At 38.7% G+C, this 24,746-nt stretch overlaps 1 protein-coding gene across 2 annotated transcripts in view; it reads left to right on the top strand.

Annotated features, from left to right (window-relative positions):
• Positions 1-24,746, top strand: part of MED13 (mediator complex subunit 13) — a 125,502-nt gene that overhangs the window by 44,586 nt on the left and 56,170 nt on the right. For both annotated transcript variants that reach the window (XM_054457142.2, XM_054457140.2), the window contains exon 9: positions 12,752-13,435. In XM_054457142.2, the coding sequence (XP_054313117.2) occupies positions 12,752-13,435 (684 nt within the window). The remainder of the gene's footprint in view (positions 1-12,751; positions 13,436-24,746) is intronic.

Raw genomic sequence — 24,746 nt, 5'->3', positions numbered from 1 at the left:
CTGGTCTCAAACTCCTGACCTCAGGTGATCCATCTGCCTTGGCCTCCTAAAGTGTTGGGATTACAGGTGTGAGCCACCAAGGCCAGCCAACTGAAAATGATTTTTACATTTTTTAAAAGTTGAAAAAAATAAAGAATGTTTTATGGTATGTGAAAGTTGTGTGAAATTCAGATTTCAGTATTGATAAATAAGGATTTATTAGAACACAGCCACGTTCATTTATTTACATATGGTCTGTGGTCACTTTTGCCCCACAACGGCAGAGTTGAATAGTTGTGACACAGACTGGCCCCCAGGGGATAAAATATTTACTCTCTGGTTCCCTGCAGAAAAAGTTTGCTAATCCCTGGTCTAAGACTAAAAGAATGCTTAAATGTAATTAAGCTTTTCCAGAACTACCATTTGACCGAGCAATCCTATTACTAGATATATATACCCAGAGGAATATAAAACATTCTGTCATAAAGACACATGCACGGGAATGTTCATTGCAGCACTATTCACAATAACAAAGACATGGAATCAACCTAAGTGCTCATCACTGACAGCCTGGATAAAGAAAATGCACATGTACACCATGGAATACTGTGCAGTCGTTAAAAAAAATGAGATCATGTCTTCTGCAGGAACATGAATGGAGCTGGAGGTCATTTTCCTTAGCAAACTAATGCAGGAACTGAAAATTAAATATTGCCTGTTCTCACTTATAAGTGGGAGCTAAATGATTAGAACTCATGGACACAAAGAAGGGAACAACAGACACTGGGTCCAGTGGAGGCTGGGAGGAGGGAGAGGAGCAGAAAAAATAACTATTGGATACTAGTCCTTTAATACCTGTGTGATGAAATAATCTGTAAACAAAGCCCCATGACATGAGTTTACCTATGTAACAAACCTACGCATTTACCCCTGAACCTAAAATAAAAGTTAAGAAAAAAATAAATTAGGATTTTCTTTCCCACTAGTGGAATTTTTATCAAATAATTCTGTTTTAGTTCCTAAACTAGACTTTTTTATTCTTTTTGAAAAGGTGGCTTTTAAGTATTTTGTCTAAAATGGTTTTAGAGGAAGGCATTAAAATATGCATGTTGGCAACATAGGTTTAAATTCTTGGTCTTTAAGCTGAACTTTTATTTTTAAAAAGTTATTTTCTCTTGTCCAGGCGCAGTGGCTTATGCCTGTAATCCCAGCACTTTGGGTTGCTGAGGCAGGTGGATCACGTGAGGTCAGGAGTTCAAGACCAGCCTGGCCAACATGGTGAAATACCATCTCTACTAAAAATACAAAAATTAGCTAGGCATGGTGGCACACGCCTGTAATCCCAGCTACTCAGGAGGCTGAGGCAGGAGAATCGCTTGAACCCGGAAGGCAGAGGTTGCAGTGAGCCAAGATGGCGTCACTGCACTTCAGTGTTGGTGGCAGAGTGAGACTCCGTCTCAAAAAAAAAAAAAAAGTCATTTAAAAAAATATTTTCAGAAATTTCTCACAGGCATATAGAGATTTAATATGCTAAAATTTTACATAATCGATACATGTGACTTGCTTTGGTTAGTTTGCTCCTTTAGTAAATACAGCATTTCTAATCATTTACTTAAAAAAAAATTAGTATTACATTTTGTACTTTAGGTTCTCTGCCCACCACAAATCTAGCTTATTTCTTAAGTGAGGGTAGGACAGATAGACAGTGAGCTACTACATGTGTATCCTCTTTGCCATAGAATATATAGGAGGTTGGGGCATACATTGATAACTGACTCTGTTAAATCGGCCTCTAGCTCGCTCTCAAATCCATTTCTGCTTTTTCTCTGTTCTGTATTGCAGGGAATTAAATTTCCTAGACTCCTTTGCTTTCTGGAGTTGGCTAATAGGAGGCACTAACAGAAGATTGGAGGGTGAGAGGAGGGAAGAAGCCAGGGTCTTTCCCCAGTCCCTTTTTGAGCCAACTCCAGCAGCAGCTCCCTTGTGTCCTATTAACACAGCCCCTTCCTCATGGTCCCAGTTACTACTGAGCAGATCCTGCTATGGTTCTAGCACCATCCTGAGCTTCTGGGATATGGTGAGACTACATCATCTTATTGTCCTTTCAGTGCTAGAAGTCATAGAAGCTCCCTGCTGTTACTAGTCTCTGGGTTTCCTCACTTTCTTCTGTTTTGTATAACCAGTTCTCTATAGTGAATTTCTTCTGTGTGAAAGATAGGCCTGGACCCTGCCTGATAACATTGGCTTCTCTTAAAAAATGATTTGGGAAGAAAAAAAATTCATAACTGTAACAGACAATTTACATGAATATAAATTATTTTAAGAAATTTAAAGTATATGAATAAAGCCTAAGTTCCCCTTGACCATCCTTTCTCTCCCCCAAGCCTACTCACTCTCCCTAGAAGTGGCTAGTTGCCAGTTAGATACTATTTCTCCATACTTAATTTTATGTATTCTCCTCTCAACACATAAATATTGTTATTTTTTTAGAGACTAGCTGTGTCGCCCAGGCTGGAGTGCAGTGATGAAATCATGGCTCATTATAGCCTCAAACTCCTGGGCTCAAACGATCCTCCTGCCTCAGTCTCCCAACTAGCTAGAACTACAGGTGTGTGCCACAATGCTCGGATAATTTTTAAATATTTTGTAGAGACGGAGTCATGCTATGTTGTCCAGGCTGGTCTTGAACTCCTGGGCTCAAGCGATCTTCCTGCCTCAGCCTCCCAAAGTGCTGAGATTACAGGCATGAGCCACCATGCCTGGCCTCACATAAGGATTATTCTGATTTATTTTTCACAGCTAATTTTTTTCACTTAATGTGCCTCAGATCTTTCCATATTAGTTACTTATATAGCTCTGCTTCATTGTTTAAAAATTTTCCTGGGGCTGGGTATGGTGGCTCATGCCTGTAATCCCAGCAGTTTGGGAGGCCAAGGGAGAAGGATTGCTTGGGGCCAGGAGTTCAAGACTAGCCTGGACAATGTAGTGATACTCTCTTTTTTTAAAAGAAAAATGAAAAAAAGTTATTAATATTCCGCTGAATGGAAGTATCATAGTTTATGTAATCATTCTGGATTTGATGGACATATGGTTTGTTTCCATAGGTGTTTTTTGCTTGTGCTAGCTTTAAAAAAAAAGTAATACTGCTGTAACTATCAATTATTTAGTAGGTTTTTTTGAATCCTTACTCTGTGACAGAAGGTGTCCTAGGCTCAGAATACACTAGCTAACAAAGCTCCTGCTATTATGAAGTCTGCATTCTATTGGAAGTGAGGCAGATAATTTATTTTTAAGTTTTTTTTTTTTTTTTTTTTTTTTGAGACAGTCTTGCTCTGTTGCCCAGGCTAAAGTGCAGTGATGCCATCTCGGCTCACTGCAACCTCCGTCTCCTGGGTTGAGGGGATTCTTGTGCCTCAGCCTCCTGAGTAGCTGGTACTACAGGTATATACCACCACATCCAGATTAATTTTTGTATTTTTAGTAGAGATGGGGTTTTACCATGTTGGCCAGGCTGGTCTCAAACTCCTGACCTCAAATGATCCACCTACCTTGGCCTCCCAAAGTGCTGGGATTACAGACGTGAGCCACTGTGCCCAGCCTTAAGAAGGATTTTAAATCCTTTTTAAATTTGAATGAGTGCTGGGAAGGAAATAAACTAGGTGGGTGATGTGATAAAGAGTTGTAGGCGAGAGGGCTATTTAAGTATGTGTGACATCAAAAAAGATTCTACCGATTTTACTCGCACTTTTTGCATATAGAAAATGTTGGTTTTTCTTGTGATTTCACTGATCTGAGAAGTATCCTTAAAATTATTTTTTGCCATTATAATAAGTGAGAAGCATAAAATTGTTTGTTGCATTTTTCGTTAGCGAGATTGAATAGCGCACATTTACTGATACTAGACTTTAGTGTGGTGGAATGGTCATAGGAAAACTGCACATAGAAAGCAGGCTGCTAAGTAAAAAACAGTACATTAAATTTCTCAATGTTAACATTAAAGTAATGCATACCTAACATCAGTAGGAAAAAATAATCTAAAAGGATTACTCGGTTTGTGCTTTGAGGACAATTTCTTTTTTTTTTACAAAGATTGCTCAATGTGGTTGTGTTCTAGCATGAAATTCAGTTGTTTGGCCGGGCGCAGTGGTTCACGCCTGTAATCCCAGCACTTTGGGAGGCCGAGGTGGGCAGATCATAAGGTCAGGAGATCGAGACCATCCTGGCTAATGCAGTGAAACCCTGTTTCTACTAAAAATACAAAAAAATTAGCCAGGCTTGGTGGTGGGCGCCTGTAGTCCCAGCTATTCGGGAGGCTAAGGCAGGAGAATGGCGTGAACCCAGCAGGCAGAGCTTGCAGTAAGCCGAGATTGCGCCACTGCACTCCAGCCTGGGTGACAGAGCGAGACTCCGTCTCAAAAAAAAAAAAAAGAAAAAAGAAAAAAAGAAATTCAATTGTACTCTCTAAAGAAACTAGCTTTTAGAAAGAGGTCTGTATAGAAGAAAAGGGCTGATTTAATGTTGTCAAAAATTTAGAGAACTTCTGCTATTAGTATGTAGCCTCAGTTAATAGTTTCTTACTCTTAATAGCTGGGTAAGTGAATGTATGGCCATTTACTTTTCGCATCCCTTGTATACTTGGGACATAACTAAATAGTTCACCTCAGATGAATGGAGATCCTATTTCTCCTACTGCCTTGCAGTAGGAGACTAATTCTCAAACTTTTTTGTCTCAGAACTTATTTACAGTCTTAAAAAATTACTGAAGACTACAAAGTATGTTTATTACATCTATTTATATTTTAGAGAAATTTTAAAGCACCACTTATTAAAAATAATCTCAGTGCATATTAACATGAATAAAATAGACGTCGACTATATTTTCCAAAACAGTAGCAAAAAAACTAATTGAGTGGCATTGTTTTACAGTTGTGCAAGTCTCTTTAATATTGAGTGTAGTAAGGTAGTTGAATTTTTACATCTGCTTCTGCATTTGGCCTATTGCTGGATATTGTCTTGGTTGAAGTATATGAAGAAAATCCAGCCTCATGTAGCTATGCAATTGGAGAAGGGAAGAGAGTATTTTAATAACTTTTTCAGATAATTGTGGATATTCTTCTTTGGTACTACACCAAAACTTGACAAGTGGTAGTTTCTTAAAGGTTGGTTGTAATGTGGAATCTAAAGCCCTGTCAGTGGTTGTACTTCACTAATAACTGAATGGATCTTTCGATTTTGTAACATCATGCATTGGTCATTTGAAAAATATCAGTTCACTGGGTTATACAGATCTGAATGTTGGCACATTTTGTTATATATACTTATCTCTAAATATCCATGTAGGATCGATATTTTGGAACCCTCACAGATAACAAAATCTACGGATGCTCAAGTCCTTCATATAAAATAAGTTAGTATTCATATAACCCATATACATCCTTCAGTATACTTTTTTTTTTTTTTTTTTTTTTTTGAGACAGGGTCTTCACCTCTGTTGGCCAGGCTGGAGTGCAGTGGTGTGATCTTGGCTTACTGCAACCTGCCCCTCCCTGGCTCAAGTGATTTTCGTGCCTCAGCCTCCCAAGTAGCTGGGACTACAGGCATGCGCCACCACACCCAGCTAACTTTGTGTGTGTGTGTGTGTGTGTGTGTATTTGTAATAGAGATTGGGTTTCACCATGTTGGCCAGCCTGGTCTTGAACTCCTGGCCTCAAGTGATCCACCCACCTCAGCCTCCCAAAGTGTTGGGGTTACAGGCATGAGCCACTGTACCTGGCCCTTCAGTATAGTTTAAACAATCTCTAGTTTGTTTATAATACCTAATACAATGTGTTACGTAAATAGTTGTTATACTGCATTGTTTTTACAATTTATATTATTTTTTGTTGTACTGTTAACTTTTCATTTTTGAAAAATAATATTTTTCATCTCTGGTTGGTTGAATTTGAGGATGTGGAATTCAGCCAATACAGAGTATCAAAATATTTCATTCATTACTATTACCAGTGATCTCACCTGAAAAGTATTTAAATATTAGAAAGCTCAAGCTCACTGTGTCAGATACAGTTTTCCAAAATTCTAAATATTGCAGTGGTACCAACTGTATTAGCAGTAGTAGTCATTGTTTAGCAGTCAAGCTCAAAATGATTAGTTCTTCCTTAAATGACAGACTCATTTTGTTCATGTTTGATAACCTAATAAACAAATCTTCCAAATGACCAAATATGGATAATCTTAGTTTATCTACCAGTCCTTTGTTCTTCAAATGGTGTTTCATGAAAAAAGCTAGTTTCAGCTTGTAACTCAAACAGTTGTACAAGCGCTTTTCCTCAAAATAGCCATTGTACTTCAAATCTATAGGAGAAATGCTTTATATGCACTTCCTATTTCTTTATAGAGAGTGTAAAAAGATGTGTATAAGGATTGAGAGTAATAAAAATTATTTTTGCTGTCTTCATGAAGGACATTCTTAAGTGATACTATCATAAAAAACAACAAACTGAATGTGTGGTGGTGGAGAAAGCAATGACTACTACTGCTAGTACAGTTGGTACCACTCCCTTTGATTCATGTTCAGTTGCTAGAAGTTTTGCTGCCTATTGTTTTTGCACCATCTTTGTAAATTTCAACATAATAAAAAAGGCAGTGTCTTGGTGCTATTATGAAAATAGTTTTGAACCCCTGTAGCCCCTGAAAAGGAAGGTTCATAGACCATACTTTGAATTTAGTAGACAAATATTTGAATAATTGATGAGTTAATGATACTGTTATTTTTTCCTTTTTATATTCTTTTTTTCAGTTTCTTCTCTTGATTTAGAAGTTTGATGTTCTATTTTTATTCTTTTGTTAATTGAATTAATCATTTATTGTGCCTGCTTTCCTTAAAGTCTAAAGTTAGAGTCTACGCTCTTTTTATGGAATGAACAAGGAGGACCTTGGAATACTTTAATCTTGCTCCTCAAATCTTTCATGCTTTTTTTTTTTTTTTTTTTTAGCATTTTAGTTCTACTCTGTTTTGTTATTAGAAACTTCAAACATGGACAAAAATAAGCGAATTGGGCAATGAATTCCTGTTTATCAACCATTCGTATTCACTTACTGTGTTTGCTTCAACTAGACCTTTTCTCTTGCTGAAGATCTTTAAAATTTAATTTACTTTATTTATTATTATTATTATTATTATTATTATATATTTTTTGAGGCGGAGTCTCATTCTGTCACCCAGGCTGGAGTGCAGTGGCGTGATCTTGGCTCACTTGCAACCTCCACCTCCTGGGTTCAAGTGATTCTCCTGCCTCAGCCTCCTGAGTAGTTGGGATTACAGGCGCCTGCCACCACACCTGGCTAATTTTTTGTAGTTTTAGTAGAGATGGGGTTTCACTGTGTTGGCTAGGCTGGTCTAGAACCCCCGACCTCAGGTGTTCTGTCCGCCTTGGCCTCCCAAAGTGCTGGGATTACAGGCGTGAGCCACCATGCCCAGCCCAATATATTTTATTGAACTTGATTTATCTAAAATATTATTTTGACATACAGTAATTGTGATGAAATATTAGTGAGATATTTGGCATTCCTTTATTTTATAACATGTCTTGGAAAATTGGTATTTTACATCTATAGCACATCTCAGTTTGGACTAGCCACTTGTCAGGTGTCTAATGGCTACGTGTAACTTGTGGCTACCATTATTGGATAGCGCAGCTTTATAAATTAGGTAGAAATAGGACTGAAGGGCCGGAAGATACAGAAAAGAAGAATTTCTATTCAATATTAGGGATTTACCTTCTAGCAGTTGGAGCTATTTGATGAGGGGGATGCGTCTCCTTATACAGTAGTATGGTCCTTGTCAATGAAAGTATTCAAAAAGAACCCATTCAAGCCAATGAGGTGGCTCTTGCCTATAATCCCAGCTACTTGGGAGGCTGTAGTGAGCGCTAATCACGGCACTGTGTTCCAGCCTGGGCAATAGCATGAGGAAAAAAAAAAGAGAAGGGATTATTCATACATTGGGTAGGACCTGCTGGGTTTTTGTTTTGTTTTGTTTTGTTTTGTTTTGTGTTTTTGAACAAATTTCTGTGTTTAAAAAAACAATGCTTTTTTACAAAGTTCAGGCCAGGTGAGTGGCTCATGCCTGTAATCCCAGCACTTTGGGAGGCCGAAGTGGGTAGATCACTTGAGGTCAGGAGTTTGAGACCAGCCTGGGCAACATGGCAAAACCCTGTCTCTACTAAAAAAAAAAAAAAAAAATATATATATATATATATATATATATATATATATATAAAAAATTATACTGATGTGGTGGCAGGTGCCTGTAATCCAAGCTACTTGGGAGGCTGAGGTGGGAGAATCATTTGAACCTGGGAGGCAGAGGTTACAGTGAGCAGAGATCACGCCACTGCAATCCAGCCTGGGCAACAGAGCGAGACTGTCTCAAAAATTAAATAAATAAAATAAAAAGTTCAAACAGTACACAAGAATATAAAATTAAAAATTAACAGGTTCCCCTCTTATGTATGTAGGTCTTCCTGTTGCTTTCTTTCACACAAATGGAATCATGCTGCATTTCTGCAACTTACTCTTTTTTTGATAAACAGCCTGGGTGTTTATCCATGTTAGCACTTATAGATTCATTCTTTTTAAAAAGTTCATAATACTGCATTTTATAGATATGTAATACTTTATTTGGCAAATCCCTATGCTATGCTCTTGATAAAGATTCTTAAAGCAAATCTTAAATATTACACTTCTGCAGTACTTCATTATGCGGCTCTAAAAAATATGAATATCTTCTTACATGAATATAATTCTGCCATCATACCTAATGTTATGATACCTTGTCCAGATTTTCTCAGAAATGTCTTTTTGTAGATAGTTTATTTGACTAGGATTCAAACAAGGAGTAAACATTTGGTTGTTACGTTTTCTAAATCTCTCCTTTTAGTTGTCTCCTGCTCCCTTTTCATGACATTGACTTGGTTGGTAAAACTAGGTCAGTTCTCCCTATAGAGTGCTCCACATTCTGGATTTTTCATTTTACTTGTCATGTAATTTTACTTCTTTTAGTGTAATTTAATTTCTTCCTTTTTCCTTTGCATTTCTGTAAATGGAAGGTAGCTGTAGAGCTGAGCTATCCAATAGTAGCTGTGTTAGTAACTACTATTGGCTATTTAAATTTACAGTAATTGGATCTAAATACAATTAAAAATTCAGTTCCTCAGCTGGGTACAGTGGTTCATGCCTGTAATCCCAGCACTTTGGGAGGCTCTCTTGAGTCCAGGAATTTGAAGTTACAGTGTGCTATGATTGTACTGCATTCCAGCCTCAGTGACAGAGCAAGACTTGTCTCTTAAAAAATTAGTTCCTCAATTGCACTAGCCACAATTCAAGTACTCAAGAGCCATATATAGGCTGGGTGCAGTAGCTAATGCCTGTAATCCCAGCATTTTGGGAGGCCGAGATGGGTAGCTCATTTGAGGTCAAGAGTTCAAGACCAGCCTGACCAACATGGTGAAACCCCATCTCTACTAAAAATACAAAAATTAGCCCAGTGTGGTGGCGGGCACCTGTAATCCCAGCTACTCGGGAGGCTGAGGCGGGAGAATCGCTTGAACCCAGGAGCCAGAGGTTGTGGTGAGCCGAGATCGTGCCACTGCACTCCAGCCTGGGTGACAGAGTGAAACTGTGTCTCAAAAAAATATATATTTATAAACATATACAGAACTGCCCATCATCATAGAAAGTTCTAGACAGTGCTCAGTGCTGATCTGGGGGCTTGATTACTTGATTAGACTCAACTTCAATTTTTGGCAAGAGTATTTCATAGATGGTGGCTGTGTTGCTTTGTATTATGTTACGTGAGAGAGACACAGTATCTGGTTGTCCCGTATCTAGTAATGTTAAGATTGATTAGGTGGGGATCAGCCTGACCCTTTCATTGTGTAGTTTTTTTGTTTGTTTTTTTGGTGGGGGGTGGGACAGAGTCTCACTATGTCGCCCAGGCTGGAGTGCAGTGGTGTGATCTCAGCTTGCTGCAACCTCCACCTCCTGGGTTGAAGCGATTTTTCTGCCTCAGCCTCCTGAGTAGCTGGGATTACAGGTGCCCACCACCACGCCCAGCTAATTTTTGTGTTTTTAGTGGAGACAGGGTTTCACCATGTTGGCCAGGCTGGTCTTGAACTCCTGACTTCATGATCCACCTACCTCGGCCTCCCAAAGTGCTGGGATTACAGGTGTGAGCCACTGCACCTGGCCTTACTGTATAGTTTGTAATAATGTTGACTATGAATAAAGACAATTTATCTTCTTCCTCCGAAATCTCTGACCTCTTTCTTGCCTTATTGCATTGGGTAAAACCTTCAATAAAATGTTAAATGTTGAGAGCTAATATTCTTGCTTTGTTCTTAATCTTGAGAAATTATTCATGCTTAAACATCAAGTAAGAGATTAGCTGTAGTTTTTCATAGACATCTATCAGATCAAGCAAATTTTCTTTTATTCCTTGGTTGCCAAGTGTATATAAATAGGGGTTGAATGTATTAATAGTATTAGTAGGGTTTTTTCTATAGTTATTGAGATAATACGGTTTTCTTTTATTCTGTTAATGTGATGCATGATATTTTTTTCTTTTGAATGCTACACCTTACATTCCCAGAATTAACTTCATTTGGTCATGATGTGTTATTCTTTTATATTTTGCTGGTTTGAGTTGCTAATATTTTGTTAATTATTTACATCTGTGTTGTTAAGAGATAATGGTCTATGGTTTTCTTTTTGTGTAATATCTTTGATTTTAATATTAGGATAATGGTGGATTTCTCCTGTGTCCTTTTGAAACGAGTTTGGTTTTCTTTGGTAACTTTGGTTCTTTTTTTTCTCTATGCACAATAAGATATCTCAGGCTCTGTACAAAAAGGTGTCTCGGCCGGGCGCAGTGGCTCACGCCTATAATCCCAGCACTTTGAGAGGCCAAGGCGGGCGGATCACGAGGTCAAGAGATCGAGACTATCCTGGCCAACATGGTGAAACCCCGTCTCTACTAAAAATACAAAAATTAGCTAGGTGTGGTGGCGCACGCCTGTAGTCCCAGCTACTCGGGAGGCTGAGGCAGGAAAACTGCTTCAACCTGGGAGGCGGAGGTTGCCGTGGGCCAAGATTGCACCACTGCACTCCAGCCTGGCAACAGAGTGAGACTCGGTCTCAAAAAAAAAAAAAAAAAAAGTGTCTCAGTATGTCTTCTCAACAGAGTTTTTCAAATAAGTGCCTGTCACTGCTTTTTAATACTCTTTCTGGATAGCTCTGATTCAGCAAAAAAGTAAAATTTAAAAAGTAAAACCTAATGAATACTGAATGTGTAAACTCCATATCTTACCACATTTTAAAAGTTTCTTGGCCGGGCACAGTGGCTCATGCCTGTAATACCAGCACTTTGGGAGGCTGAGGCGGGCAGATCTCCTGAGGTTGGGAGTTCAAGACCAGCCTGACCAACATGGAGAAACCCTGTCTCTACTAAAAATGCAAAATTAGCCAGGCATGGTGGCACATGCCTGTAATCCCATCTACTAGAGAGGCTGAGGCGGGAGAGTCGCTTGAACCTGGGAGGCAGAGGTTGCGGTGAGCTGAGATCACGCCATTGCACTCCAGCCTGGGCAACAAGAGCGAAACTCCCTCTCAAAAAAAAAAAAAAAAGTTTCTTAGTGTAAAAATAATGTTATGTGTATATATATATCTCATTGAGTTTGGAAATCTCAAGGCGCACTGAAAGAAATGTTTTTTGTTTTGTTTTGTTTTGTTTTGTTTTTTTGAGACGGAGTCTTGCTCTGTCACCCAGGCTGGAGTGCAGTGGCGTGATCTCGGCTCACTGCAACCTCCACCTCCTGGGTTCAAGCTGTTCTCCTGCCTCAGCCTCCCGAGTAGGTGGGACTACAGGTGCGTGCCACTACACCTGGCTAATTTTTTATTTTTTGTAAGGACGGGGTTTTACCATGTTGGCCAAGCTGGTCTCGAACTCCTGACCTCAGGTGATCCGCCCACCTCAGCCTCCCAAAGTGCTGGGATTACAGATGTCAGCCACCACGCCCAGCCTAGAAATCTTAAACTTAACAAAATTATTTGATTTTTAGGTGTATCATTTAAGTTCTTCATTTTAGAATTGCTTCAAATTATGAGGAGGAAATTATTTTAGGCATTTTCTTTCCCTTTTCTAGTCAGCTTATTCTTTTTGTAGTGCTAAGTATTTGGAGAAGGTAGGTATGGTGTGAGGCCCATCAGTCAGTCAATTCTAGCACTTTCCAGACTGATGTAACTTGTATTCAGTAGAGTAGAATATGCTTTCTGGCCAGTTGCTGTAGGATTGTAGGTGATGACTAAGCTTAGCCAAGCCATTAATTTATAATAATTACTAACAGGAAATATCAGGTACATTTAGAAGTGAGTAAATTTCAAGCCTTGTTATACCTTTTAACCTTAACTAGAATCTTACCTCTGTATTTAAATTAGATACTAAAATATTTAAATCATGTAAGACATAATCTTTGGCTGTCTGATCACATGGTTATTAAATAAGCATGAGATAATTGGCTTTTATGAATGTTTCTGCATACCCTTATATTTTATTTAGGTCACGAGCAAAGTATTTTTTCCCCTTTCAAATTCAAATTATTTTACTTTTATATGTGAAAAACAAATGATAACTGAAGTGTCTAATACTATTAACTGGTATTATATTTCACCATAATAGTGATACTGTAAATATGAAACCTTTATTTTAACTTTTCAGGCACAAAAATCTCAAGTCAAGAAATGCTGGACAACAAGGACAGGCACCATCTTTAGGTCAGCAACAACAAATACTTCCTAAGCACAAGACCAATGAGAAACAAGAAAAGAGTGAAAAGCCACAGAAACGCCCCTTGACTCCTTTTCACCATCGTGTGTCTGTTAGTGATGATGTTGGCATGGACGCAGATTCAGCCAGCCAAAGACTTGTGATCTCTGCTCCAGACAGTCAAGTGAGATTTTCAAATATCCGAACTAATGATGTAGCAAAGACTCCTCAGATGCATGGCACCGAAATGGCAAATTCACCTCAACCACCCCCACTTAGTCCTCACCCTTGTGATGTGGTTGATGAAGGAGTGACTAAAACACCTTCAACTCCTCAGAGTCAACATTTTTATCAAATGCCAACACCAGATCCCTTGGTTCCTTCTAAACCAGTGGAAGATAGGATAGACAGTTTGTCCCAGTCTTTCCCACCTCAATATCAGGAAGCTGTAGAACCTACAGTGTATGTTGGTACGGCAGTAAACTTGGAAGAAGATGAAGCCAATATAGCCTGGAAGTATTACAAGGTCCCAAAGAAAAAAGATGTAGAGTTTTTACCACCTCAACTTCCAAGTGATAAATTCAAGGATGATCCAGTTGGACCTTTTGGACAGGAAAATGTAACATCAGTTACAGAGTATGTATTTTTTTTAATAGTCACCATTATAATTTAAGGGTGGAAGTGATGCAAGTTCTTAATACTAGGACTCAGTATTGGATTCAAGGTAGGATTTACAAGAATAAATTCATTGAGTATTAACTGCATTATTCCTTTACTGTGTTTTTTCCTCAGGGAACTTCTTTATTATGAAATAACTTTAGCCACAAAAAGTGGAGAAAATAATGTGTAAACACTTGTACATCAGCCAACTTAAGGATTTTACATAGTTAGAATTCCCATGTACTGTTTTTCTTCCAGTCTTCCTTCCACTGTCCTGAATTTGGTACCTTTTTTTTTTTTTTTTTTTTTTTTTGAGACAGTCTCTGTTGCCCAGGCTAGAGTGTAGAGGCATGATCTAGGCCCACTGAAACTTCCGCCTCTGGGTTCAAGCGATCCTCCTGCCTCAGCCTCCCGAGTAGCTGGGATTACAGGTGTGTGCCACCACACCCAGCTAATTTTTGCATTTTTAGTAGAGATGGGGTTTCACCATGTTGGCTAGGCTGGTCTTGAACTCCTGACCTCAAGTGATCCACCCACCTCGGCCTCCTGAAGTGTTGGGATTACAGGCATGAGCCACCGCACCTGGCCTCAATTTGGTACTTATTATTTCAGTACATGTTTTTATACATGTAGGTCTAGTTATTCATTTTAATTGCTTTATGGTATTTCCTTATGAATATATGGTAAATATCTAAACTTGGATATGTTGGTTATTTTCAATTTTTTACCCTAACATTTTCCATTTTGTTTGGTACACATTTCCTTGTTTACTTGTATAAGAATTTCTTTAGGAAATACATCTAAAAGCCATTTTCAACATTAAGGGTTGTTGCCCAATTGCAGTTCAACAACTGGTATATAGTTTAAACCCTCATGAACCAGCAGTGTATGAGAATGGCTGTTGCACTATATTTTCGTCTATAGTTGGTATTATGAGATTTAATTTCACTAATTTACAGCACGCAAAATGTCATCTCATTGTCTAAATATGTGTCTTCCAGATTTCTAGTGAGATTGAGCATCATTTAAAATGTTTTGGGGGTATTTAGGTTTCCTCTTCTCTGACTTGCCTAGTCATCGTATTTTTTAGTCCATTTTTCTTTTTTTTTTTCTGATGTATTGTTTGCATGTTCTGGGTATTAATCCTGCATTATTAGTTTTATGTGCTATAGGTTTCTTCCTCCATTGGTGGTTTGCCTTCTTTGTCCATTGTATTAATATTATACTTTGGGCAGAAGAAGGCTTTTTTCCAGGTATCCCTTGACTTTCTATGTTGTTATAAATAAATTTATAGTCTGTCTAATAAGCCTTTTACATATAAATTTTTTTAAAAGCTGAAAATCAACCAATAAAATACCATTATGCTCAATAGAACTGTCTACCTATTTATTAGTACAAGGCCAAGGAATGTACAAAGATTACGATTCCTTCTTTATCAGATCATTGTCAGTGAATTACTTTTTTTTTTCCAGTGTATTACTCTTATTGCTTAAATGCTACTAATAGGTTAAATAATGTCTTAGACTTTATTTGCTTAAAATGTCACATTTTCATTATCAATTTATGTTTATTTTTTAATGTAGCTTTTTTTCTCAACATCAGATTGCTCCAGATAACATAACTATTATATGGAGTTTAATACTTTCTTATTTCTGTTATAATGTGAACCAGTTGCTTTCTAGACTTGTTTTCAGCTCTCTAGGATTTCATTTTGATTAGACTCTAGTTAATACCACAATTTTTTATAACTAGTGGCTTCTTTTTGGTTTTGCCTTTATTGGTGAATATCTTTAGCTCCCTCGGGGGGAGGGGGTGGGGGAAGAGTGGGAGATAAATTTGGCATCCTTTGTATTTCTGAAAATGACCTGATTTTTTTGCCCTCATGCTTGGATTGATAATTTGGCTACATGTTGGTTTCATAATTGAAAATCATTTCCTCCTTGAACTCATAGGCATTGCTTTACTGTCTTTTGGTATCTACAGAAGAAATGTGTAATAGTGAGTTTCATTCTTGCTCATTTAAAAAAACGTGATCTCTTCTGTGAGGCTTTTAAGGTCTTCTCTTAGCTTTAGAAATGTCACAAGAATCTGTGTAGCAGATATAATGATCTTTTTTCCAGTCCTTGTGCTGGGCACTTGAAAGGCTAACTCAATTTTTTTTTTTTTTTTTTTTTTTTTTGAGACGGAGCCTCGCTCTGTGGCCCAGGCTGGAGTGCAGTGGCACGATCTCTGCTCACTGCAAACTCCGCCTCCTGGTTCACACCATTCTCCTGCCTTAGCCTCCTGAGTAGCTGGGACTACAGGTGCCCACCACCACGCCTGGCTAATTTTTCAGTAGAGACAGGGTTTCACCGTGTTAGCCAGGATGGTCTCGATTTCCTGACCTCATGATCCGCCCACCTCGGCCTCCCAAAGTGCTGGGATTACAGGTGTGAGCCACCATGCCCGGCTTTTTTTTTCTTTTTTTTTTTTTTCTCGCTCTTTCGTCCAGGCTGGAGTGCAGTGGCGGGATCTCGGCTCGCTGCAAGCTCTGCCTTCCGGGTTCATGCCATTTTCCTGCCTCAGCCTCCCGAGTAGCTGGGACTATAGGTGCGCACCAGCACGCTCTGCTAATTTTTTATATTTTTTATTTTTTTATTTTTTGAGACGTAGTCTCGTTCTCTTGCTCAGGCTGGAGTGAAGTGGCACGATCTTGGCTCACTGCAAGTTCCGCTTCCCGGGTTCACACCATTTTCCTGCCTCAGCCTCCCAAGTAGCTGGGACTAGAGGCGCTCGCCACCATGCCTGGCTAATTTTTTGTATTTTTAGTAGAGACGGGGTTTCACCATGTTAGCCAGGATGGTCTTGATCTCCTGACCTCGTGATCTGCCCGCCTGGGCCTCCCAAAGTGCTGGGATTACAGGCATGAACCACCACGCCCGGCCAAGGTCTAACTCAGTTTGAAGGCCTTTGTTCTGCCATTTGGAAATTCCCTATTTCTTAGATAATACCATCTCCTAAAAAATTCTTTTTAAAACTTCCATGATTCAGATGGTGCTCTGTTTTCTCAGGGGATTCTCAGCTTTCTTGAATTCTGAATTTTTGTTTCTCATGTTTTAAAAACATTCTCAACTGATTTTTTTTTAAATAACATTCCTTTGTTTGATGTTCTGTGATTTTATTTTTCTCTAGAATTACTTTATTTTGGTCTTGTTCTTTACTCGGATTCTTCTTGTCGTATTTCTGGTTGTTTTTTGTTTTTTTGTTTTTGAGATGGAGTCTTGCTGTCTCGCCCAGGCTGGAGTGCAGTGGTGCTGTCTCGGCTCACTGCAACCTCCGCCTCCCAGGTCCAAGCAACCCTCCTGCCTCAGCCTCCGGAGGAGCTGGGACTACAGGCACGTGCCACCACGCCTGGCTGATTTTTTGTATTTTTAGCAGAGACGGGGTTTCACCTTGTTAGCCAGGATGGTCTTGATCTCCTGACCTCGTGATCTGCCTGCGTTGACATCCCAAAGTGCTGGGATTACAGGCATGAGCCACCACGCCCGACTTGATTGTTGTTATTATTTTAATTTTATTTTTTTGTGATGGAGTCTCATTCTGTCTCCTGGGCTGGAGTGCAATGGTGTGATCTGAGCTCACTGCAACCTCCACCTCCCGGGTTCAAATGATTCTCCTGCCTCAGCTTCCCAAGTAGCTGGGACTACAAGTGCGTGCCACCATGCCCGGCTAATTTTTGTATTTTTAATAGAGACGGGGTTTCACCATGTGGGCCAGGCTGGTCTCGAACTCCTTACCTCAAGTGATCCACTGGCCTCGGCCTCCCAAAGTGCTGGGATTACAGGCATGAGCCACCACACCTGGCCTGTCTGGACGTATTTTAATGTGAGAGAATAGATAGGCTGATTGGAAATGTTGTATATAGGTAGAGCTTGTTGACTGGTGGGCCTTGCTCATTCAATAAATACTTTAGTATGTAATGTGTATAGGTGTCAGATAATTCGCTTTATGATAACTGGATGGGGAATTTTTGGAAGGGAAGGCAACCATTCCTAAAATTCCAGAATGAAGAGAATGTTATGTTTATTTTGACAGGTAGTTTATTCATTTTCCTTAAAAAGGAATCTTTCTTGTTGCCCCATTTTCAGCTCTTTTTCTCATTTTTGTTTTTCTTCTGCCTCCTGTCTCCGCTTCTCCTTTTTCTTTTCCCTCCTCTTTTTTTTTTTTTTTTTTTTTTTTTTTTTTTAATTGCTCCTTGCAGAGCAGGGCTACCCCCATAGGCAGTGTGACCAAAGTGACCCCTTTTTCTCATTTCTGTCTGGAGATTTAAGTCCAGATTTTTTCTGACTTTTCCAGGCAGTTAGACTCTCCTATTGTTTATGTAGTTGGGCTATAATCCCTTCTTTTGCATATTCTAGGCTGTGAACTTTTTCTGCTGTATTTTATCTTATTTTGAGCTTCCCTGAGACTCAGTGAAATATCTGGGGCATTTATAGCCTCTCTCTCATTTTTCCTACTGTTAGAGATTTATTCTCTTTTAAAATACCTAGCCGAGTGCTCTGGTTGTGTCGGGAGGATTGCTTGATCCCAGGAGTTCTGGGCTGCTGTGCACTATGCCGATTAAGTGTCTGCATCAAGTTCAGCATCAGTATGGTGACCTCCAGGTTGCCTGAGGACAGGTGAACCAGCCTAGGATGGAAATGGAGCAGGTCAAAACTCCTATGCTGGTAGTGGTGGGATTGCACCTGTGAATAGCCACTGTACTCCAGCCTGGGCAGCAGTGAGACCCTGTCTCTTAAAAAATAATAGTAAATTAAAATGCTTTTATTGTCATTTTAGCAGATAAGTCCTGTGCTTCATCTGGCCCTTTGAATCTAAAAGTATTTTAGTATGATTTTATTTTGTTTTATTTTATTTTATTTATTTTGAGACAGAGGCTTACTGTGTCACCCAGGCTGGAGTGCATTGGCGCAGTCTCGGCTCACTGCAACTTCCACCTCCCAGATTCACGCGATTCTTGTGCCTCAACCTCCAGAATAGCTGGAATTACAGGCGTGCGCCACCACAACCAGATAATTTTTGTATTTTTAGTAGAGGTCAGGTTTCACCATGTTGGCGAGGCTGGTCTTGAACTCCTGATCTCAAGTGATCAGTCCGTGTCAGCCTCCCCAAGTGCTGGGATTACAGACACGAGCCACTCTGCCCATCTATGATTTTATTTTTAATTAAAATTAATCTGGATTGTTAATTAAGAGATATCAGTATACTCTTAGGGATTGTGGAAGACAGTGAGCTTATTTAATAGTCAGCAGGTCTCTTGAAAGTAAATGATATCTTAGGGCTGGGCGTGGTGGGTCACGCCTGTAATCCCAGCACTTTGAGAGGCCACACGGGTGGATCACCTGAAGCCAGGAGTTCCAGGCCAGCCTGGCCAACATGGTGAAACCCTGTCTCTACTAAAAATACAAAAATTAGCTGGGTGTGGTGGCATGCACCTGTAATCCCAGATACTCGGAGGCTAAGGTAGGAGAATCGCTTGAACAAGGAGGCGGAAGTTACAGTGAGCAGAGATCGCTCCACTGCACTCCAGCCTGGGCGACAGAGCGAGACGCCGTCTCAAAAAAAAAAAAAAAAAAGTAAATGATGTCTTAGAAACAAGCCTTAAAAGATCTTAATCTTACTCTTGCTAAATGTAATACAAGTCTAAGCCAGCCTCAGCTCTTGCCTGAGATTACTAGTCTCCTTGTTTCTATTCTACATGTATTCTCTACACAGCAGTGAGGGTAATCATTGCAAGTAAAATATTGTCTTATTTATTTGCTTAAATCTCTCCCATAGTTTCCCTTTACACTTAGAGTAAAATCCAGACCCTTTCTCCTGATCTGTAAGATTGTATGCAGTCTCTTGCCTCCCTAGTTCTTCACCCATGTTACCTACTGGTATCCTACTTGTCTCCTGATTTAGCTACACCAGCATCCTTGATAAATTATTCAAAAAGCCAAGCTCATTCCTCATGGCCTTTTAGAATTGGATTATAAAGAGGATGAACTGCTTATCCCTTCTTATCATTCAGTGCTGCTCAAAAGTTACCTTCTCAGGGAAGATTTTCCTGACCATTTTATCTAAACTATGGTCTTTCCCAAATCACTGCCTATCCTGTACACTGCTTTTAATTTCTTCTTAGCATATATCTGAAATTATATTATGTATTTGCTAATGATCTTTTCCCTATTAGAATGTAAGCTCTATGAGGGCAAGGACTCTTGTCTTGTTTACTGCTGTATTCTTCTAGCATAAACACACACACTCCCTTAGAACAATTCTAGGTACACAATAGAAATTCAGCAAATGTTTGGGTGAATGAAATGGCCCTAAAATACTACTTTAAAACTTGTTTTCTTTCCAGGTTATATTCTTATTTAATGTGTGTAAAAATGTGGTGGTATGAAGTTTTTTGGTTTTAAAAACTTTAATAGTGAGTTTTTGTGGGCATATTGTATTCATAAGAGCTGTTAATTCTAGCCATAACTTTAAATAAGTGTATTGGTTGCTTGTGTACATGACTATCTGTAAGTAAAATGAAGGTCTCTTAGAAGTTAATACAGTTTAACCTTAAACTCTGTTCTAAAATTATTTGACATTTTTCTCACTGAATAAGAATGAGAAGGAGGAAGCATAGTGTAGAAAAGTAGCATGCAGGGTAGAGTGGTACTGGATTGTAATTATGTAAGTTAAGGAAATAACATGCTTTGCCTATTCCTTGTCACCCTTTTTTTCTGCCTTATAGACAAGGAAAAAAAAAAGATTGAATAAAAGAGTTTTAATTTTAATTATATGTCTTATGTGAGTATTGTTTTGGTTATACTAGTTACTGAAATGTGTATCATGTCACAGTTCACTTTTTGCTTTTTTTTTTTTTTTTTTTTTTTTGAGTTTTGCTGTTGTTGCTCAGGCTGGAGTGCAATGGCACAATCTTGGCTCACTGCAACCTCTGCCTCCTGGGTTCAAGCAGTTCTCCTGCCTCACCCTCCCAAGTAGCTGGGATTACAGGCATGCACCATCACGCCCGACTAATTTTTTGTATTTAATAGAGACGAGGTGTCACCATGTTGGTCAGGCTGGTCTCGAACTCCTGACCTCAGGTGATCCACCCGCCTCAGCCTCACAAAGTGCTGGGATTACAGGTGTGAGGCACTGCGCCTGGCCACAATTCGCTTTTAGATATAAGCCTTGTTTTTGTAGTATGATAATAGATTAGTTGATAACGTAAATATCCAGAAGGTGAACCATCAGAGGCTTAGCTGCTATGTTAACTAAGAAGCATTTATGGAATATAATTGTTCTATAGTTGGTAGGTTAAAAGTTTCTTTTAAAAATAATCATCTGGATGATTCTGTCCTTTTCCTGGAATTATTGTTCTGTGTAGTATTTCCCAACTGGGGCAATTTTATATCCCTCCAGCCCCATCCCCAGGTAACATTTGCCAATGTCTAGAGACATTTTTGGTTATCAACTTGGGGCGTGCTACTGGCACCTAGTAGGTAGAAATTAGAGATGCTGCTAAATATCTTACAGTGCACAGGATAATCTCCCATAACAAAAAATTATCCAGCTCAAAATGTTAAAAGTGTTAAGGTACTTTAATATAATGAGTAACTTGTAACAGAAAATTGAATTCTAAAGTAATAATTATTAGAAAGATCAGCATGTTTACTGATTGACTTCATTGGAGAGATTCTCCATACTATTTCAGTCACTCCAAACTAGAGTGAGATACTTGACATGGTCTTTTATTATGCTGAAACAAAAATGCTTTTTTTCCCCATAGTGAAAAGGATTTTGTTGGAATAACTGGATAATTTATTACCTGCTGTTAATATTGCTTCAGATATGATGTGACAAGGATCAAAATAATAGTTGTCTCTTTGTAGAAAGTGGTACAACCAGTTGACAAAGTTAGATGATGTTCCCTGTCATTAAAATAAATTCCATGAATTACTGTTATTCTCTTTTGATGGCTTTTTTTTTTTTTGAGATGGAGTTTCGCTCTTGTTGCCCAGGCTGGAGTGCAATGGCGCAATCTCGGCTCACTGCAACCTCCGCCTCCCAGGTTCAAGTGATTCTCCTGCCTTGGCCTCCCGAGTAGCTGGTATTACAGGCGTGTGCCACCACACCTGGCTAATTTTTGTATTTTCAGTAGAGATGGGTTTCACCATGTTGGCCAGGCTGGTCTCGAACTCCCGACCTCAGGTGATCCACCTGCCTCAGCCTCCCAAAGTGCTGGGATTACAGGATTGAGTCACTGTGCCCGGCCCTCTTTTGATGGCATTTAAACAACCTTCTTAAATTCTTTCTGGAAGCACTTATAATTTTAAAGATGTAATATGATCAAACACCTTTTTAGTCATAGAGTAATTCATTCAGAAGCCTGGTTTGTTTATATTAGTAAATTGGTGAATTTCTGTCACCTAGTCAATTGTAAATATCTATTATTATTTTTCCATTCTTTGAGTTTTGAAAATGCATTTAAATGTTTAGCAGTTAATTTTAATAAAATTAATTACAGGGCTGTTGCAAGTCCTCTGCATTTTGTATCTCTTCTTAGGAGTATTATCTTTCTTTTTAAATTCATATGCTTAAAAGGTACTTTTTAAATTAGTTTCAATAAAACTGAAGTTTCTCTTATGCAGGATGCTGTGGGGCACTGTTAGTGTATAAAATAAATTTACTCTTGACCGTAAATGAAATTGTAGTCTAATGGAAAATAGCATATTATCCGATAGAAGTCTAAATAAAATATAGTACAGACACGGAGTGGGGAATAATTTAATTCCATTTATGAAGATCCAGAAGCTTTATGTAGTTTGGTATGATTAGATTATAGGGGTGCTCCTTAGTAGTTTGGTGTGTCTTCATGAGAAATCAGACCTGAAAAGCGTAGGACTATGGAATGGAATAGCAGAATAGTATTCATAAGTTTATATATTATCCTTGAGATGATGGAGGGACTATTGCAAGTATTGAGTGAGATAAAATAACAAGTTTTAGAAAATAAGGATTTTGGAAAAACTCACCAAGTAATGTTATTGAAAGGTTGCTTGAAATGAAAAGATACGTCTGTGTGAAAGGAGATCAGTTTGGACATGTTTGAACAACTCATAGAAAGTGATGTGAGGCTGACACTGGGAAATTAGAAGTAGCAGGGATGTATGAATGTTATAGATGCTGTGGAATATATTTTGAAGGACTTTGCAGCCAGTTGAATAGTAAAGTAGGAGAGTAACAAGAGAGTTTAAGGCCAAGCATATTTAGTTCATGAGGTGGAAAGATGAGGAAGAATAGGTTTGAAGGTGTCTATACCATTGTTTTTACCCACTTTAGGCTAAATCTTACCAAACTTAATTTTTCTGATTTTTTTAAAGTAGCATTTCTAAGTAGAAGTACCTTGGAATAACTATTGAAATACCTAGGCTGGGCACGGTGGCTCACGCCTGTAATCCCAGAACTTTGGGAGGCCAAGGTGGGTGGATCACGAGGTCAGGAGTTTGAGACCAGCTTGGCCAACATGGTGAAACCCTGTCTCTACTAAAAATACAAAAAATTAGCTGGGTGTGGTGGCAGGCGCCTGTAATCCCAGCTATTTAGGAGGCTGAGGTAGGAGAATCACTTAAATCTGGCAGCCAGAGGTTGCAGTGAGCCAAGACCACGCCACTGCACTCCATCCTGGGCAACAGAGCAAGACTCTGTCTCCAAAAAAAAAAACAACAACAAAAAACAAAACTATTGATACACCTTATGAAAGTAAGGTCTTGCTAAATAATGAAGGTCTGGCTAAATAATAATGGCATATCCACTTAAATAAGCAAAGGAAATCTGTATAGGCTGATATGAGAAGCTCTGTATGTAGATGAGGAACAAAGTACATATGTGCATACATATATGCTGGCGTATACGTAGGTTTTTTTCCACCTTAATTAGATGATAGAAATAGTACTTGTTATCTTGAAGGAGAGAGATTGATACTTAGGCTTTTCATCTTTTTGTACTACATGACTTTAGCTATGTACGTGTAATGTGAGTACATCGTAAACATGTGAATGCAGTGTGAGGTGCCTGCTGAGAGATTCCATCAGGCAGTTGGGATCATGTCTGAAACTTAATAGAGGGGACTGTTGATAACCCAGTTAGAGTAGATATACAATGCAAAAGGACAAGAATGCATCAGTAGAAACAGAGAACTAGTGGATTTATAATAGTGGAACTTTTACAGGTATGTGACTTAATAGAAAATTACGGTAGGAGAAATTCAAAGCTTTGTTTTATTTATGTTAAGTGAAACTCCATCTTCTGTTTGGTATAAATAAATGTTTCCATTGATTGCTATTGAAAGGTGGCACTGTCCTTCCATAGTAGTGGGTTAGTGAAAGAAATTAATACTCTTGATTTTTATTTTTTCTTTTTATGAGAGAGGATCTTGCTCTGTTACCCAGGCTATGGTGCAGTGGCATGATCATGGCTCACTGCAGCCTTGAACTCCTGGGCTCAAGCCATCCATCCTCCTTAGCCTCCCAAGAAGCTGAGACTACAGGCATATGACAGTACTGCTTGGCTAATTAAAAACATTTTTTTTGTAGAGACAGGATCTTGCTATGTTGTCCAAGCTGGTCTTGAACTCCTGGTCTCCGGTGATGCTACTACCTTGGCCTCCCAAAGCGCTGGGATTACAGGTGTGAGCCACTGCACCCAGCCCTCTTGATTTTTCTGATCAGCAGTTTCAGGTGGTGATGGCTACCTAACTAGTATAGCTTTATAGAATTTATCATTTCTGAGTACCTTTTTTATTCTTAGACTTTCATGTGTAGCAATTTTATGTTTAACTTTTCATTGACTATGTTTGTAAAAGTAAAATTTCTCTAATTTGTTAGAATTTACTTGTGGGGAAGGAGAGGTTGGAGTGGAACATAGCATAACCCATATATAAGATATATGTGGCAAATATCTTTTTTTGTTTCTAATTCTTTTTAGTTTCTCTATTAGTTAATGATAGCATGTATTTCAGAATAGAGGCTAAGAACTATATAAATTTTAAAGATAGCAAAATTTCTGGCAAGAAACATTATATCTTTTTTCATGGGTTTAGCACTTAGTTTTAGAAGAATTTGTGATTGTTTAGTCTGTGATTCTGATTCAGAGGGAAACCTGTCTAAACCCTGAGCAAAGAAAGAACTGTATTTGAGCATAGTTCTTTACATGTTTTATTCTGTAGCCAAAGTATGTCAGGGTATCTTAACCATGATGTTCATCAATA

The sequence above is a fragment of the Pongo pygmaeus genome, chromosome 19 (genome assembly GCF_028885625.2).
Source record: "Pongo pygmaeus isolate AG05252 chromosome 19, NHGRI_mPonPyg2-v2.0_pri, whole genome shotgun sequence".
NCBI lineage: Eukaryota > Metazoa > Chordata > Mammalia > Primates > Hominidae > Pongo > Pongo pygmaeus.
This window is presented reverse-complemented; position numbering and strand designations above follow the sequence as displayed.